General features: G+C 39.9%; 1 protein-coding gene across 13 annotated transcripts in view; it reads left to right on the top strand.

Moving 5' to 3' along the window:
• RAPGEF6 (Rap guanine nucleotide exchange factor 6) overlaps positions 1-18,335 on the top strand; it is a 122,653-nt gene that overhangs the window by 22,673 nt on the left and 81,645 nt on the right. For 12 of the 13 annotated variants that reach the window (XM_054642678.2, XM_054642680.2, XM_054642683.2 and 9 more), the window contains exons 2-5: positions 3,216-3,286; positions 3,912-3,968; positions 4,933-5,016; positions 16,794-16,863. In XM_054642678.2, the coding sequence (XP_054498653.1) occupies positions 3,216-3,286; positions 3,912-3,968; positions 4,933-5,016; positions 16,794-16,863 (282 nt within the window). The remainder of the gene's footprint in view (positions 1-3,215; positions 3,287-3,911; positions 3,969-4,932; positions 5,017-16,793; positions 16,864-18,335) is intronic. The other variant, XM_077186272.1, reaches the window with a different exon arrangement.

The raw sequence follows: 18,335 nt of genomic DNA, 5'->3' as shown, positions 1-18,335 counted from the left end.
AAAAGTAAGTAAAGAGATTACAAGGAAGGATGTGGAAAGGGGCTGTGAAATTTAAGCAAATGTTTTGTGTTCTGCTGATATGATGCTGAATGTTGCCCTTTGGCATCAGTTTTCTTAGTGAGTATCAGAAAGTATCTGTGAAAATCTCTGCCCTTTGTACTGAAGTTATGCTTGTCCTCTGTTTCTAACTGCTGTGGTGAAATAAATATGTTTTTAAAAATAAAACTGAAAATCATATTAGGAGCCATTGTAAACTTTGAGTTAGAGAAAAAAGTGCTTTCAGCTCTGTTGGAGGAGGATTTTTGGGAGCGTGGTGCAGCTGGATTTCAGCCTCTGTCCACGAGGTGGCCACAGCCCCTGCCCATGTCCAGCCACCCTCAGATTAATTGATGTTCTTTGCTGGCAAAAACATAGAATGAGACTCTAAATACGGTATGTGAAATGTAATTTTAGTGCTATTTTAAGCACTTAGTCTGAAATGAGTTGGCAGTATAGAGAAAACTTTACAATTTTCATAGGTAATGGTAATTTTCATTTTATTGGGAAAACCTGGGATATATGCACTGCATGTACTATACCCTCCTGTGTTAGAATCTGAAGTGGCACCTGAGGGAGAGGAGGAATTCTACCTGGTTGTATATATTTAAACAAGCAAAAAAGGCTTTCTACCAAGACATGGAAAGCAGATTGGATGGGTATATGGATATATAGGTATATGGTATATTGGATGGGTATATATATACTGAGGTACTGGCAGAAAGAGGCAACTTGCAGCCCTTCCCAGGAGATTGCTGAGTTGTTCTTTTGCTCAGTGGCACCCAGAATCACCTTCTCTGCATGACTGGGAAGAGGGGCTTGCTTTGAAAGTCAGGTATTTTTAGAGAAAGCAGTACAGATCCTGATTTAAAACCACCTGTAGAAACTGCTGTGTGAGTAGCCAACGTGTTTAGCTTGTTGATGCATCCCCTGGCTGGGTAGTGAGTTACATTTATCATGCAGTTTGTTATTTATCAGCATTAGAGCAGCAGTAGTGGGCAGTGTAAGTTAAATGCCTTTTCCTGGGTGAAGGAGTAGGAACCTTTGCCTTCCCTGTGCTGTGCTCTGCTCAGCTGTTCCCTCTGCTGCTGCTCAACAGATGAGGTTGGACTTGGGGGATGCTCTCCAGACATGTATCCCTTTAAGCAAATGTTTCTCTCTTATATTTGCCAACTGTTTGATCATCAGGCTCTTCAGTGGCTCAGTACAGCAGGGCCTGTGTGCTGCAGGTGGAGGGCAGGAGTCACTCCAGGCTGAGGGAGCCTGCAAAGGGGCCTCTGCTTTCTGGGGAGTTGTAGAGAATAGTTTACAAGTCAGGATGTGGTCATTTTTCATATGCAGAAGTTAAAAACTTTGTGATTAAAAGGGGAACATAGGCTCTTGTTCTGCTTACAGTTTTCTGTAACTCATAACTACAGAACTGCTTATCTAAGACATTGTCAAGATGTTCTCTTACATCTTAGTCCCAGTTGTGTGAAAAAGTACTGGAAAATGTAGGAAGACCTATATAGACACAATGAGTTATGAAGAATTTAAAAATTCAGCTTTAATTTTAATACCAAATACTGATTCTTTTCTGGCTACCCAGCTTTCACAGGAATTGTGAGTATTCTTCTTTTGGCCTGGGAGAGGCAGACATTATTAACTGCTCAGCCACTGTATGGTCTGAATATGTAGTTGCAGTATTTCTATGCCTGATGCTTTCAGGTGGAGAAGTTGAGGTAGTTCCCTGCTCAGAAACAGGAAAAGCTCAGAAATGGAGCTGTTGGTTATGTGAAATGACCCTTTGGCTGCCAGGTGCCCACCTCTGACAGGCTGTGGTGTGCTTGGAGTCTATCCATAGCTGGTGCTCCAGGATGGCTTCACTAACAAAAACATGTTTGTGGCAGCTTTGGATGATTAAAATGAGATTGGATTGTGTGAAATGAGTGCTTTGTAAATGTGCTAGAAATTCAGGCCTTCTGTTTAATTTTAATGGGATTTGGTAATGACATTTAAATAAAAAAAAATCAGAGTTTTATTGGTTTTACATGGTCTGCAATTATGTCTGACCTTTCATTTGATACAACAGTCCATATCAGTTATAGTGCTAAACATGGACTGTGGAGCCAAAAACTTTTCTGAAGTAAATCCATTGTAAATTCTGAGGCCAGCATTCATATTGATTTATCTTATGTAAACACTGGATAAATGCAGCACTTGAAAATTCAGAACATACCTCCCAAGGCCAAGAGGAGAGACTGCCCTGTGGTGTATAATGATTTTGTTGTGTGTGTATTTGGCTCTAACAGCCCACCTGTTCAGGACAGTAAATTAAGTGCTGAATGGCCCTAGTGAGCTGTCCCTGCCATGTGGTCTGCACCATCAGCACAGATATTTTTGTGACTGAAGAGGATTCTGACTGGTGAGAGGTTTAAACAGCTGTATCTCCTAATTACAGCTTCCATGTAAAGTTCAGTTCATAAAGCAAAATAATCTTCATGTTTTAATACATTTGTTTCTGTGGTTGCTAGTGACACTGATGTGATATTGAGTAGTGGCAGTAGGAGTGAGAGACCTCTAAAGCTTTATTGTTTTCATCTTTGCCAAAGAGTATTTTGGGGTACTTTTTGGTGTTCCCTCCAGACATGGACTGGGCTGAACAAGAGAGGCAGTAGGATGGTGTAGTTTGTAGTGGGCCTGCCAGCTAGGTCTGAGGTGGACATGAAAGAGTTTTTTCCCATCTAAGTATAACCCCTTTGCTATGAAAAGGTACTCTGGTGCTTCTCTGCATCCTATAGAGTGGCTTAGGTTTTTCACTGGTTTTGAAAAATTCCTTCTTTAAAGAGATCTTAGAAGGTTTCAACAATTTTTGACCTTGGGTGAACTGGCCTGCTCTATTTGTCTTATTCCATGTGTTGCTTGCTGCTGTATCCATTCACATAAATAATATTTTCAGAGATATTTTTAATAAATCTTTTTTTTCAGGTCAGTGGTTATGCATCAGTTGCACTTCACTCTTTTCACTGCCACAGCTCAAGTGTAGACAGGGTTTGTCAAGTCTGTGTGTGTCCTGACCTATCTATTTGTCTGGGCTTTATGTACTTCTGTATAACTTAGTGCAGAATCTGAAAAGTAACACTGAGTGATTAGATGTGAATGAGATTGCTTATGTGGGTTTTTTTTGGTTTTTTTTTTAGGACTTGAATACTATCTATTCTTTCCTTCATGGGCTGGACATACTATCACACTTCAGGGAGCATCAGCTAAGGTGAAGTACTCTGCAGTTTGTGTTTTTTAACACACTTACATCTATGACATCTACATTTTTGTGGAGCTAAGCAGAGCTTTTGTCTGCCTGCAGTTTGAGGTGGCAGAGCATTGGCCAAATCCATTGCTGAGTTAAGTCACTGCCATAATGTGGCACAGAATCTAAACTAATTAGCTCTTTTAAGAAGGAAGGCAGAGCTTACTCCTGTTTGCCTCCCATTTGTCTACTGTGTAGACAGTGCTCTGTCTTAACTCCAGATTAAAAAAGCTTTTTAATGCTTCCGACATTCTGACAGTCTCAGAATCCATAAAATGGAAGGCCAACAAAGCACAAAAAGTGCTTTGGAAGTATTTTAGTTCCTTCAGTTCTGTTGCTATGGGTAATTCCAATGTGTGGGAGTGATTTAAACACTTGGAAAACATGCTGTATATTATCTATTTGGATAATGAAGAGCACCGTAATAATTTGAATTTTCCAGTTAAGCACATCCTTTGTTTAGAACAAAAGAAATAGTTGAATTTGTGGTCTTAGAGCCTGAAAGTGCTTCTACTGAAATGCAGTGATTAATGTCTTATGATCTTTGAGGATTAAAATTGAATTTAAACTTCTCTTCCTCCTCCCTCAGAATAATGTCGTCAAGTGCCCGCTATGAGAGGTACAAGGGCAACCAAGTTCTCTTTTGGTGAGTACACAGCACTTGTTGGAGTTCTTCTGCAGAAATGTGGGCAAACCCAATGTTTGCATGCTGTTCTATGTCATTTGCTTTTCAGTCCTTGTCAGTAATTGGCTGGAAGCTGTGGCAGAGGTGGTTGTGGCAGCAGGGCAGTGTTGGTGTTTGAGAGGTGCCCGTGACAGCAGCGGTGTGTGTGTGTGTGTGTGTCAGTGACACCAGGTGCCAGGGCAGGCACTGTCCCCTCTGCAGTCTGGTGACACTCAGCTCAGTAGGTGGCACTGTATCCCTGGAGCTGGCACTGCCTGCACAGAGCAGCCTTTGCTGGAGAGGCCTGGAGCTCAAACCCCATCACTTTACACTGCAAAAATTGGTATTTTAGCTTACAGTTCTCCAGGTTCTTCCTGGGAGGAAAATATACTTTTATTTCCCTCATATTTTAGCATTGCTTAGGGCATATTTATCATCTCACAGCTAATCCTAGCTTTCTGTGTAAGGCACAGCTTCCAGCACACCCGAGTCTAAGTGAGATGCCACCTGCTCGTTGGTGTGGTGGGTATGTGTGACACACACCTGCTCCAGGAGCAGGTCAATATCTGTGTGTGGGGTTCTGTGCTGTTCTGTACTTACAGCCTTTGTGTATACTTTCACTGGAACAAAATGTTTTCATTAAAATTTCATTTTAATAAAGTAAATTTTTAAGCTGAGTTAAATGTCAAAATTAAGTATAAGAAACAGCCCTTATGTGAATGTTTTTAAAAAAAAATCCTAGTCCAGTTGGAGTTCCCAGGTTCTTATATTAAACTGGTAGAACAATAAATCATTTATTTTACTACAATAATATTTTGAATAACATAATTCTAACATATTCTAAAATAACATAATAATAGAAAATTTTTTTATTTATTATGTTTGAATAACATAATTCTAAGGTGCTGCAAGGAGTAGTATATATCAGTGATTTCTTTTCTTACAGTTCAGAAACTATTGCAAGATGCTGGTATATCCTGCTTTCTGGATCTGTGCTCATGAAGGATTCAATGTTTTTGCCACCTTGCAGGTAGGTAAAATAGAGTTGTTGTTATTTAAGGCAAGTTTTTCTTTTTAGTAAACGCTTCCTATGTATTTGTGTTACTGTAATTTTTAAAGAATTTTAAAATAATTTCATAATTTTGTTTTTTCTAAAGTATGGTAGTGAAATAAATGTTCAGCCAATTCAATATAAATGTTCTCAGACTTCTTCTGCATGTTGAAATTTCTTTGTGTAATACTGCACTCAATCTAGCTTGGCTTTTTAACTTTGTAAGAGAACTTGTAGTCAGCTTATTACCGTGGGGTCTCTTTGAATAATCTGTGCTGTGTGACTGTTCTGGATAGAGTTCCCTGTCACAAAAATATGACTGCAGATCACATAGCTGCTGCCATTTGGTCAGAGCTGTATTTAATGGCACATATGATTTTTATGAGAAGCAAGAAGGGGCCAGCAGCATCAGCTGTGGAGAGCTTGTGCCAGGAGCCCGTCTGTGTCCTGGGGCTGAGACACAGTGAGCACTGACATGCTTTCACTGAAGCACATTATTAGACTTGAGCTGAACTTGGGCAAGTAATGCCCTGAGTACCCAGAGTAATACTCTGCTTGACCTTGCACATCACTCATTTTTATTTCACTGTGTTTCACTTGACTCAGCATGAGCTGACCATGAGTGCACAGACTTAAGACCAAGTCCAGCTTACATTCATTTCTGTACACTTGAATTTGATAGTATGTACTAGTAAAAACATACAGGACTGGATTTTTAAACTCAGTTAATTGTAGGCTGGATATTAAACACTTAATGCTCCTTGAGTGACTGAAGGTCATTGAGTGAAATTGTCCAGAGAAGCTGTGGCTGCCCCATCCCTGGAAGTTCAAAGCCAATTTGGATGGGGCTTGGAGCAATCTTGTCTAATGGGAGGTGTCCTTGCCTATGGCAGGGGGGTGGAACAAGATGTGCTTTAAGGTCCCTTTCAATCAAAATCACGCTATGATGAGTCAATTATAAGTTCAGGAGTATCAGCAGTGAGGACATGGCATGCTGGTATTTGCATAAAAACTCTCTAAAGTCATTGTTTTGCAAAACCTGGAGTAAGTCACTTAACAAGCACCATTGTTTGTAAGGTTTCTTGTGCCTTAAAAAAGAGAAAAGCAAAGTCGACCTGTTGTAGTTAATTCACAGGATTACAGCTACATTTATTATGGATAATGAGGGTGGTGAAAGGGTCATCTGTTAGATGGAGCTGCTGGCAGGTTACAGCTTATAAAGGGTGGTTCCTGGGATGTTCTGTGTCCTTAGATGGTGAGATCATATGGAAAGGAGGAGAATGGACTCCTGATAGGTGTCTAGGGCGTTGAGCTCACTTCCTTTTTGTTTGAAATACAGTCATGTTCATGCATTAAATAGAATGCGTTTTTTCTTCAGTAGAGTGGGATAAACTTCAGTTACTTTCCCTGTTTGGAATACCTTATGTGTCATATTTCTAGTTGAGGGAACTGCAGTCATCAGACACAGGCTAATTTCATATTAAAAAGTGCCTTGGATAAGTTAGTAGTTTTCTTTCATAATTGTAGTTAGCAGCATTTTAATTACATTTGAAGTAATACTTAATGTCACTCTTTATTCTTTGTCCCCACCAAGTTCCTGATTATGTCAGTCATTCTGAATGGAGGCTTAACCACACATGTATAGGAAAGCACAATATTGTCTTTATTCTAATTGCCTCAGATATTGCAGAGCTATTCTGTGTCACACAAAACAAGGATAACTTGCTGCCATGTTGTCTTTGCCTGATATGTATATGATCCTAGACCTGTAATATGTTTGTGAAATAAACTTTATGGGAGAGTATGCTGTGTGGGATATTGCTTTATCCATGCAATCATTTTTCAGAATTCAGCATTGCACTGGAAACTAACTGCCCAGCATTAATTACATAATAACAATTATATAGGAAACTGCTGTTACAATTGATTGTTAGTGAAATCCTTGCAGTCTCCATAAATAATCATAGCCAGTGGAAGGTGGTTATGGTTTAATAACTGTTTGCTGGTATATCCTCACAGTACTTGTCCTTTTTCTGTCATCTGCCCTGTGATTACCTTGATGGATAGGAGGACACTGTAGTAAACAACTGTAAACTTAACCTGGAGAAGATGCTATCCTGCTTTTTGCCTGCTCCCTTTCATCCACTGCCTATGAGAGGTTTGGGAAATCCTATTTTTTTTCTGCAGAACTCTTTGTAATAAAATATTCTGTGGAATCCAACCTGAAAGAGGCTAAGCCCCTTGAAAACATAAGGAAGTGGGCAGTTACTGCTTTATTAACTTTGTCTAAGTATTTGATGGAACCTGGGGCTCACTGTGCTTGAAAAGGGCTTTTATATTGACTTGATGAACTTGTATTCAAGTTGTCATTCAGAAATTGGTTTAAAAATTGGAGGAGTAAAGCTTGCATCCAGGCACAGTAAATCTATTCAATATTCTGACACTGATGCTCATGATGAGAGAAGCCCTGCGAGATTTTTAAGCTAAGATGCAGATCAGTCAGGTACAAGGATGGCATAATCTTGATTACCCTATTGCCTGGAGAATGGATTTGTTAATAGATTTGGCATAGGAGGAGAAGAATTTGCTTCTAACGTGAAAGTGATGGCTGGAGTAAAAGAACAGGATTGACGGATTTGTGGAAGGAAAATCATGCCAGCAAGTTAAAGAGGTTTTGTGTTAACCTTACTTGTTAATGAAGATAATTCATGTGAACAGGATATTTGAAGGAGATTACTCACAGCAAGATTAGCCATAGGAGATGTATCAAGGACCTGGAGGAACTTTTGAAGCCAATTATGTGGCTGACAGCCTCCTACAGCTGTGAGAATTGAACCTCCAAGGGAAAAATACAAACTCTTGAAACATTCAAGATGTAGTCATTGTAAAACAAACACTTCTCTTTTCCCTGTCCTTCCCAAATCTCTCAAGTGGAGAAAATTGGAATCATTGTTCTACTCATGTAGTGCATTGCTTGGCTAAAAACAACTGCTTTATTTAAAATGGCCTTGTGGTTGTGTGGTGTCTTTTCATGAGAAGTGTAGATGCATCAATGACTCAATTAGCTATTTCTCTTTTCTTTAGTAAAAGGAGAAGACCCAAATGCTTAGATCAAGAAAATGGTCATAATAAAAGAGGAACTCCAGTTTTGCATCATGATCAACAGCTTGGGTTGAAATTATTTTAGCTTGTTTTGTATTAGTATTTGTGAGTAACAGTATTTTTATTTTGCAACTGACTGTGACTTAATAGTGGTTGTTAATAGTGTTTACATCTATTGTGTGTGAAGTGCCAGAAGCACAGAAAATACTGTGCTTCTACAGCACTGTCAGTGATGGAAAGTAAGAATGTGAGATTAGAGATTTGCAATTTGAAGAATTTAAAGATTAACAAAATGTCATAATTTAAATGTATGTAACTTTGTTCTCAAACATATTTATACCTCAAATGCACTATCTAAAGTCAGATCAGTTTTGCTTCTGAAGCCTGTAGGGCAGCTTTCTGCAAATATTTGTGAATTTGTACCATTTGCTGCAAAAGTAAACAAGTGGCTCAGAGCTCCTGTACTCCTAGCTTCTGATAGTGAAAGGTATTTTTGTCCCCTGATTCTTCCTTTTCAGGTTTAACTTGAATACTGCTTCTGCTTAGACTGCACCTGCTGTATCCAAGCTCTGTCACAGTGCTCCTCAAGCTCTGTTCTTCCTCTTCCTCATCTCCATCCCAGTCCCAATGCCTGGAGTGTGAACAGTGTTTTTCCACCCTCAGATCCCATGATCTGGATCCATGTGTGCCAGTCCCCTGCTGCCATACAGTAAACCTAATTTCTGACCAACTGGCAGTTGGCCAGTAAGGTTCTGAATTGTGGTAATTGTTGCCATAATTGGGATTTAAGTTTCTTACTGTGTTACTCTAAATATTGCAAAACAATACTCTGAGTGTATGTTTGCTTCTCGCTGGAAAGCTCTTCCCAACTAACTGTTGTGGATGATTTTCTCTGCTCTCTTAAAGGGAGCTTCAGGCTTACATCCCTCTGCTTAGCAAGTCTGAGAGATTTAGTACTGAGCACAGGATAAAAGCAGTGGTTATTCAGTTAATTTGTGGCTCTGGATGAGGTGATGTTTTCCTTGGATGTTGCTGTTAAGTGGTGGCTGTAACTTGTAGCATTGCCTGACAGCCAGTAAGTGAAGCAACAACTTGGGAATGCTACCAATAAATGTATTTGTAAAACTAATTAATTCAGATAGAGTTGTTCAGATTTAAATTCTTCTGGCAGAGCTAGTGCTGGCATGAAAATACTCAGAGGGAAAAGGGAATGTGGATGAGGAGAGGCAGCTCACCAGTGAGAAGCTGTGTCCTGCTCTCCTGATGTATATTGGGCTGGGAAGGTGCTGCAGACTAAGAGTACATAGTGCATCTTGTTTGATACAGACTAAGCTTCTAAGAAAGTCAAAAAATGAAAAAAGACTGTTCTGACCTGTCTCAATTATATGGCTGAATAATCTTGTCCGTATTTCCCCTGCACCAATAATTTCCTTTTGGTCTATTCATGGTTCCTTACAGCAGCTACCCTTTGGAAATTTTGTGGACTGCAAGGGATGCTGATTGTGCCACAGAGTTTTTTGTTGGCTAAACTTAAGTGCAAGAGAAAGGAAATTAGAAGGGAAGGGGGTCATGTATGGTTTGTTTATAACTAAAATAAAATTTTACTAAGACTTTACAATCCCATGATCTGGAATAGCTGGAAATCTGCACAGAAAGTGGTAGGTGAGACACAGGCTTCCTCAAAGGGTTGTCATGTTCAGTGTATAAAGTAATTAATACAGAGATCTTGAGCTTGCAGCCTGCAAATTGAGTAGCATGTTATACAGCCTCCAAAATAATTTCCAATTAGAACTTCAGCAGGCTTAAGAGATAAACCTGCTAAATGTTGTTATTGAGAGCTAATGCAGAAATGGGTTTTGATGACTGAGCATTAATTGAAATAGGTATTTTGCATTCAGCCATGTATCTTGTGGTGTCTGGTTTCCTTTAAGCCATTTCCTGATGGAGTTAAGTATTATAATATTTTTCTAATGAAGTTACTTTGAAGAGCTCAGGACTTGCACAGCATATGATATCTCATAAACTCTGCCACTTGCATTTGCTGAAACTTTTGGTCCGTACTGATGGACCTTTTTCCCCAATTCCTTGTTCTTTTTCACAAATAGGGACATTTGGGGCTGTTCAGCAGCTGCTGTGAGGCTCCTCTGGCAACTCCCACCAGCCAGCCCCATTCTCCAGATCATGGCTGGGCTGAGACAAATCCAGTGAAATTGAGACCTCCATGGAGATGCCAAGAAAAACAAATTATTCCTGTGAGGATTTTGATGTTGAGTGTTCTTCTGTGTCATAATGGCAGTGCAGGAAGGGCAGATCCTGACTGTTCTATCCACAGTCCCTGTGGCTGTTAATGCCTGTTGTGCAACTTCATGGGTTTTCCCTCAGTGTTGTTTCCCGAACAATGACAAATAAATTTAAATATTAAATTACATTTTTAGAGTAATTAGATTGGTGTTTAATAATTCTAATGGTTATTCCAGCCATTAGTATACTTGTGTGGTACATTCATTGGTAACAGAATGCATTTTATCTTGGATCTGACCAACAGCAACTTTGCAGTCAGTATCTGGGGGTTTGCTGGAGCAACTGTTCTGCACAATAGATGCTCTGCAAGGAGAGGGAAAAAATGCTTTTCATAGCATCACAGAATGGTTTTGGTTGGAAGGGACCTTTAATCTCATTCCAACCCTTTGCCATGAGCAAGGACACCGTCCAGAATCCCAGGTTGCTCCAAGCCCCACTCGACCTGGCCTTGAACACTTCCAGGGATGGGACAGCCACAGCTTCCCTGGCAAGCTGTGCCAGGGTCTCCCCACCCTTTAGTAAAGAATTTCTTCCTAATATCTTATCTAAACCTACTTAGGTCAGCTTAGAACCATTCTCCCTTGTCCTGTCACTATATACCCTTGTAGCCCCCTATACCTGCACAAAGTCACATTGTCATCTGTTAAAAAACCAACCAAACAACGTATTTATTCCTTATGCATCTTGTCTCTTCCAGGCCCAGTTGTGCCTTTCTGTACAAAATCTTTTTGCATGGAAGAAATGCATCCAGGTTACTGGATAAGTGGGGTCGTGGGATTCACTTTGCAGTGGCGAGTACAATTTATCTTCATCATTATGTGCCTAAAAGCAGCCTGACAGGCAGACAGGCAGTTTGAGAGACAGCTATATTCATAAAAACAAAATACCTGCAAACTCTTTGCTTGTTATCTTGATAAACTGGTATATCAGGGCCCTGGCCCTGTTGTACGTGTAATACAGTACTGAGTATTACTGCAGTAAAACTCCTGCAGGTAGCTTTATTGACAGTCACAGATAACTGTGCATTATTGACACCAATTTTCACAGACAGGATAGTGTTATGATTTTACACTTCCTGGAAAATACAGAGCATGAAGTGCCTGACATCCTGCCATTGAGAGCTTTGATGTCTGAAATATCTGAAAATATTGTTTCAGGATGTAGTAGAATATTGTAAATTTGAAGATGCTTGCTGATTAGTGTTGAAACACATTAGACAGTCTCAGTCTCCATCTGTTTGTAGGCTGAAAGCTCTTCAGGACAGGTTGTGTTTTTACCTTTAATGTAGGTATGATATTCTGAGCAATGAAGAATGAGAAGCCATCAGTATTGAAAAACTTGAGCATATTGATATCAGGAAATGTTTGACTAAAATGTGATGGCTGTTGCTTAAATTCACCAGTTTTGCCATTCCAGATGTACTTCATCACCAAATACTCAGGTTGTGCAACAGCTGGATATGAGAATTTTCAGAACATTTGTGTTCAGAAAGCTGTGTTTGTGCTCATCCTGTTTCAAGGGCTACATTCAAAATATGTTACATTGGAGGAGTTTCTAAATAGTCTACTTTATAAAAGTAAGGTCCAGTACCTTAAAGAAGTTTTAACACCTTCCTCTTCTGGGGGGTGAGCATGAGAGTGAAATGGGAGTATTCTCAGGTACAGAAGGGTCCCTCCAGTGATTAATTTTATTAATTTTATTCTGTTCCCTGTGTCATTGCAGTCAGGCACATACTCAGGTGCCTGCACTTCTGAGGTGCTCTGCAGTTGCAGAGAGGTGAGCAAATCACACAGTGGAAAAGGGACAGAGGAGCCAAGGAGTGTCACAGAATCACAGACTGGTTTGAGTTGGAAGGGCCCTTGGAGCTCATCCAGTTCCAGCCCACTGCCAAGGGCAGGGACACTTCCCTGGACCAGGATTCTCCAGGCCCTGTCCAGCCTGGCTCAGAGCTGTTACCTGCAGTCCTGGGCTTTTACATTTGGGTGGCTCCAGTCTGACCCCACAGCCTGAACACCCATTAGTTGTTGGTATGGGATATCATGCCAGCTTAACCTACATTCCTTCTCAGATTATGCAACTGCTTAAGCATTTTTAATTATGAGTAGTAGTGAATTAGAAGGAAAATACAATTTCTTGCAAATGAGGCATCCATAAATCGAGGATAAACAAAGCTGCCTTTGGTGTATGGAAGACATTATTTTTTCCCATGACAGCATTGCAGACCATTGAGTGAGTGTGTGCAAATTAATGATGCAGATGAAATAGATGAATATTAAGTGACGGGAGCATACAATAAAATAATAAATAAAAAAAAAATTGTAGTGCAGTTTTATAGTACTGATTTTTTTCTAGGTTTCCAGCAGTGGCAAGCTTTAGAATGACATTAAGACATATTTAAATCACACATGTGTTAACAATGCCCATTAAATTGTTCAATCATTTAAAATTTCAATGGTTTATACCAGTGGTAGTATGTCCTTTGACAATTTTTTCATTGTAAGTAGAGCTTAATTTACATTAGTTTCATGTTTTCTTACACTTTCAGTGTTAATTTAAATTGTTAATTAGATTATTTTCCCCAGTCTGCTTAAAGCACTAAAGCATGAATGCGCTGTACCTTTGTGAGTCTTTCCCAATTTTCTTACGGATCTTGCCACATGTGACATCAGGAGGATGTAGTGTTTTTGAGAAATGCTTTTGGTTGGGGAAGCTGATGTGATGTTGGTAAGCAGAAGTAGTGAAATGGGCTTCTTGGATTGGACCTTTCCAGGAAGCAAACCTGACCCTGGGAAAGGACGTCTGTGGTGCCAGCTTGGGTAACCAAAATACTGAGTAATAACAGCTCCTGCCAACAGCTCGGTGTGTTCTTGATGCCACAGCAAAGTTCTCTTCTAGTAGCAAAAGATAAGATTGCCCCATCTCTTCCAGAATTGGATGTACTTTCCAGAGCTCTCTCTTTTGAGAAACAGCATGGTTCAGGTTTGGTTGCGTCTTTAATCATCAGCTAAAGGTATCTCCAAGTAATTTGCTGTCACAGAAATGTTCCTTCTTTGAAAGAATGTTCTGTGTCAAAGCTTGCTCTTGTTTCCCAAGTGGGTTTCTCTCCTCCATTTTCAAAGCTTTGTTCAACTGAACCTTTTCCATTTACAAATATTTTGCAATGAATGTTGTTCTGAAGCCTTGATTATAATTGGCAGATTAGGGAAGTGTATTGATGTCAGCAAACATCTTAACTGATAGAGAAGCTAAATATTTGTATTCTAGAGGAAAAATATGTAGTAAGTCATTAAGACATTTAAAACCCATGTTTCTAAAACATGTTGTGTATGTTAATTAAGACTGTTAAAAGTTGGTATTTTCAAGACATAATGGTAGTTATGGCTGGGGGAAAAACCATATGTGGCCACCTCCTTTGCAAGGAGCTCTGCTGTGGAATAATCAATAAACCATCCATGATGGTGTGTACCAGGAAATAATGAAACTTGACCTATTGACTTGTTAATATGAGTAGTTTATTCTTCAGGATTAGCTGGGTGGGTTTTGTCTTTGGAACCTGATCCTTTCCCAAGTGTTTGGTTGTTGTAAAGTGCCTGATGGAGCAGAAATGACAGGGCCAAGACTGTGACCTTTGTCCCAAGCAGCATTCTTGTCCTCATTAGTGTTTACTGCCATTACTTAATTAGCAAATGCTGCAACATCAGCAGAGGGAGGCTGGACAGCAGCTGAATTTGAAGAATGTGTTTATGTAAAACAAAACAAAAAAGAAAACAGCTCCTCCTTTACCTCCAGGAGTTTGATAAAATCTTGTTACACAACAAAAATACTTTGCTTGAACAACCTGCAACAGGAAATCGGTGCTTTTTCCTAGCTACAGGGGATGTAGCAATAGTAGTAATCTGTTTTGTCATAAAACTGATAATGATTATTTCTGGTTTCAAAAAGGTGCAAAACCCAAAACTTCCAGTTGCATGGAATTCCTTTATAATTTTGGTGTTTTTGCAAAAATATCTCTTGTCTTTAATTTTCTACTATAAGGAATAGAATTAGAAGTTATTTAACTTTTTTTTTTTAATTGAAAATGATCCCATGGCAAAGTTGGTCTCAGTTTGGTTTTTAGCTTGTAGAGAATTCTAACATGGATTTCAGTTCACCTCAATGTTGGAGCTGACATTAAAAATGATAGTTCTGTATTTTCTGAACTGAATTAACAGTTGTAAGAGTGAGAGTATTTTAGCCATTCTTTTTATGTGTTGCAAAAACACAAGACTCTCATGCCTGAATCACATGCTGTGTGGAAAAAGCATGAAAGAAGGCATGAAAATTTGAACTCTGAGTTTCTTACTATAGATATGTGAAAATGGCAGTTTTCTATGTGAAACTTGTGCTCGTCTGGTCTGGGTGAGAAAGTTTTAGTTGTCATGTCATTTATGACTGTATTGCAGTTGTGTAATTTAAATATCTTTTTCTTTTCCTTCAGTAGACCATTAGCAAAATCAAAACTTGACCATTAGCAAAATCAAAACTTTGACAACAGAAGCTGCTGTGCTCCTGTTAATTGTAATTCTTTATCCTAACTGGATTACACTGATAATTTCTCTGTTGCAATCATCTGAGGCTTCACTTGAGTTACTTCACAGTTTCAGGAGAATCACAGAATGATTTGTGATGGAAAGGATATTTAAATTCACCTGGTTCCAACCCCCTGCCATGGGCAGGGACACCTTCCCCTGTCCCAGGCTGTTCCAAGCCCCATCCAGCCTGAACTTGGACACTTCCGGGGATGGGGCAGCCACAGCTGCTCTGGGCACCCTGTGGCCAGGGCCTCACCACCCTCACAGGAAGAGTTTCCTAATATCTAATCAAAAAACCTCCCCTTCTTCAGCTTAGTTTAGTTTTTTAGCCTCAGTTCAGTTCCTTAAATTTTTTTCCCGTAGTTGCATATATCCCACAGAAGTTTTGGAGTGTTGTTTATAAGCATGAGTCTTTTTAAGCGTTCTCTATAAAGTGGTGGTGGTTTCAATGATCTTTGCCATGGAGATGATCATGCATGTAACTCAAATCTTGCATGGCTGATGTACTAAGTTTCAGATGTACTTTTTAAACATAATCTCAGTGAAAACAGCTGAAGCTGACCCATTTTTTACTGGTTTGTCTCTACTGTTGTCTTAACTTCCTTCTAATTCTCACGTTAATCCCTGCTTTGCATTAACCAGTTCTTCAGTTATCTCACCTGCTGGTGGGTGCTAAATGTGATGGATGTTGACAGTCTGGGTTTGTAACATGGCAGCTGCAACCTCTGAACTGCTAATCCAGCCACTGTGTGCTCATCAAGGAGTTTGTTTTATGTGCTGGGCTTGTGGAATCACTTTTCCTCGTGCCCAGGGAGTGAGTAGGTCAGGCATTCATTCCCACCTCAGGCTGATGGATGAGGAGTGAAGATAAGCTTACTTAATGTGTGAAGCCAGATCTGTTCAATTCCAGGTACCAGTACAGGGACAGATGGATTGATTTGAGAGGTTGTTGGTCTGTAACACACCCCACACATCCCCAGCAGTGTCTAGCTCAGTTCTCTTTTTCTGGTAGCTCCAGCACCCTCAGATTTGTTTACATGGTGCATAGAGAAATCCAGAGGTGATTTCTCTAAAGTCACCTCTGTTGTTCAGTGTCCTGAAGGGTGTCTCCTTAGAGTTGATGAGCTGAAGCACATCAGGTTGTTTTTAGCTGCTTTCCTCGGCTGCTGTCTTACACTGCCCATCATGCTTTGTTACATTTGTGTTCTTTCATACTTAAACAGAGCCCAGCACCATGACCCAGTCCTTGTGGTGGTACAAGTAGCAACATAAAGACAGAGGTCATAAGGCTCAGTGTGAGAAAAGAGGTTCTCTGTCCCCCCCTTTGCTGGGAGGATGAAGGGGTGGCCTAGAGTTGAGGGAGCTCTCATTAAAGATGCTGTGTGCTGAGTAGTACTTTGGAATCTTTGGAATTTATGTATATTTGTTTTTACAAGGCCAGTTTAATGTTTAATTAAAATGTACTAAGGTTTTCTTGTCAGAAGTGAAATGTATTATGAGTGGTTGTGAGTATCTGCAAGTAATAATGATTTTACAAAAGAATATTTTTTATATTTGGACTTTACATAGCAGGCTGTGATGAGGGATGCTGAATAAATTAAAATATTATGGTAATGATACTATCTAATTACCTTTGTCATACAATAGTTTTCATCAATTTTTCTTTGTTCTTTTTTTGTTTTTTAACAACATGGACCATTGCCAATTATTTTGTTACTGAAAAGGTAAAATAGGCTGTTCATCTCATTCCTTTTTGTTTGCTTTTATTCCATCCCACTCTAGTTTTGGCAAGCAGTCTGGAGGAAAGCGAGGATGCGAATGTATCATATTGGAACCCTCAGAAATGATTGTGGTAAGGCAGATTTTTTTCATATGTATTTAAATCTATTGCTGGTTTCAGCAAATTCTTTCTCTTTTACAGCAGAAAGCTTATTGTAAAGTATTCTATGAAATTGCAGTAAAATTGCCTTGATTTCAATTATACCTATGGCTGCTCTCATAACAGCAGTAGCTATGTAAATTTAATCTAGATGGCTAAATGATGATGATGATTAGGTCATTCTTTCTAAAATTATGCTTACTTGAGTTTCAAAAGCCTAGCAGTCACGGCTGAGCTGAGCATTCCTGAGTCAGGCTATGGCAGTCTTCTATCTTGAGTATTTTATTTACACCCCCATTCCCCATTTCATGGCTTTTATTGGGCATGTCTGGTGGAACAGCGTTCTTCCTCCAAGCCTTTGCAGTGCCACATAGTGGGAAGGCTTGTAGGTAGGAGAAGAAACATGAAGGTGTTAGCCAAGCTTGAAGGGTAGGATTTGTCACCATCCTTAATGTCCAGGATTCCTTCTCCTTCTTCAGAATGCTTATTGATGCTGCCAAGTGCATCTGTAGATGCACATATATGTGCTTGGGGAGTGTAGCTTAGTCCCTCCCAGGCTGTTGTCGACATGCAGTTGGAATATTAGGATTGCTTTTCCATAGTGAAGACCAACATTGTATCCCAGCAGTGTGCCTGGGGACACAGGCAGATCTCTTCCAACTTTCACCTTAGATGTTTTTAATGGAGCTGGAACAAAGCTGTTTGTTGTGCTCAGAACCCACGTGTCTGTTAATCAGACTCCCATCTCCAGACTGCTATTGATTTAGCTGCCCTAGATCTAGATATGGTAACATTAAAACTAATATTTGACAGTGTCTCTTACTGAGCATGTAAATACTCAGCTTCCATAAAATATTTGTTTCTCACAGTGCATTACCAGCAGGGATGTCAGCAGTGTCCTGTACCAAGTCCACTTGCTGTCCCTTGTGCAATTTGCTCTGTGCAATGTCAGTCTGACTGTGCTCATGGGCTCTGATAGCATCAGTAATATGCTCTGTGCTGCAGCATGTATTGTAAGCTACAGTCTGCCTTGAAGTGCAGGTTAAGAGTGCAAGAAACCTGTCTTCATCTCTGGAGTGAAACAGTTAATTTGTTTTATTCCAAATTGTCCAGTCTCTTCTCAAAGCTGGAATTCTGGGGGGGAGATTTTGCCTGGAGAGATTTATGCCACAGGACTGTTTGGGTGGCAGTGTGTGCAGCCATGTCAGGGGAGTGCCCCAGGCCCACTGGTTTGCATTTGCTGCTTTGCATTTTTACTCTTTAATTGCAGCTGCCAAGGATCTGGTGGCTGAACTTAGCATGTGGTAAACTCAGAGTGCCTGGGTGCTGTGTCTGGGCTGAGCTGAGTCTTGCTCTTTAGTGCTCCTGAAGCAGAGTGAGAAACACCCACTTATCCAGTCATATCTATTATCAGGTGTTAGGGAGCAGCTCTTCCCTGTGAGGGT

Source organism: Agelaius phoeniceus, chromosome 15 (assembly GCF_051311805.1).
Source record: "Agelaius phoeniceus isolate bAgePho1 chromosome 15, bAgePho1.hap1, whole genome shotgun sequence".
NCBI classification, from domain to species: Eukaryota; Metazoa; Chordata; class Aves; order Passeriformes; family Icteridae; genus Agelaius; species Agelaius phoeniceus.
The sequence above is the reverse complement of the archived record's forward strand: the minus strand, read 5'-3'. Positions and strand labels throughout refer to the sequence as shown.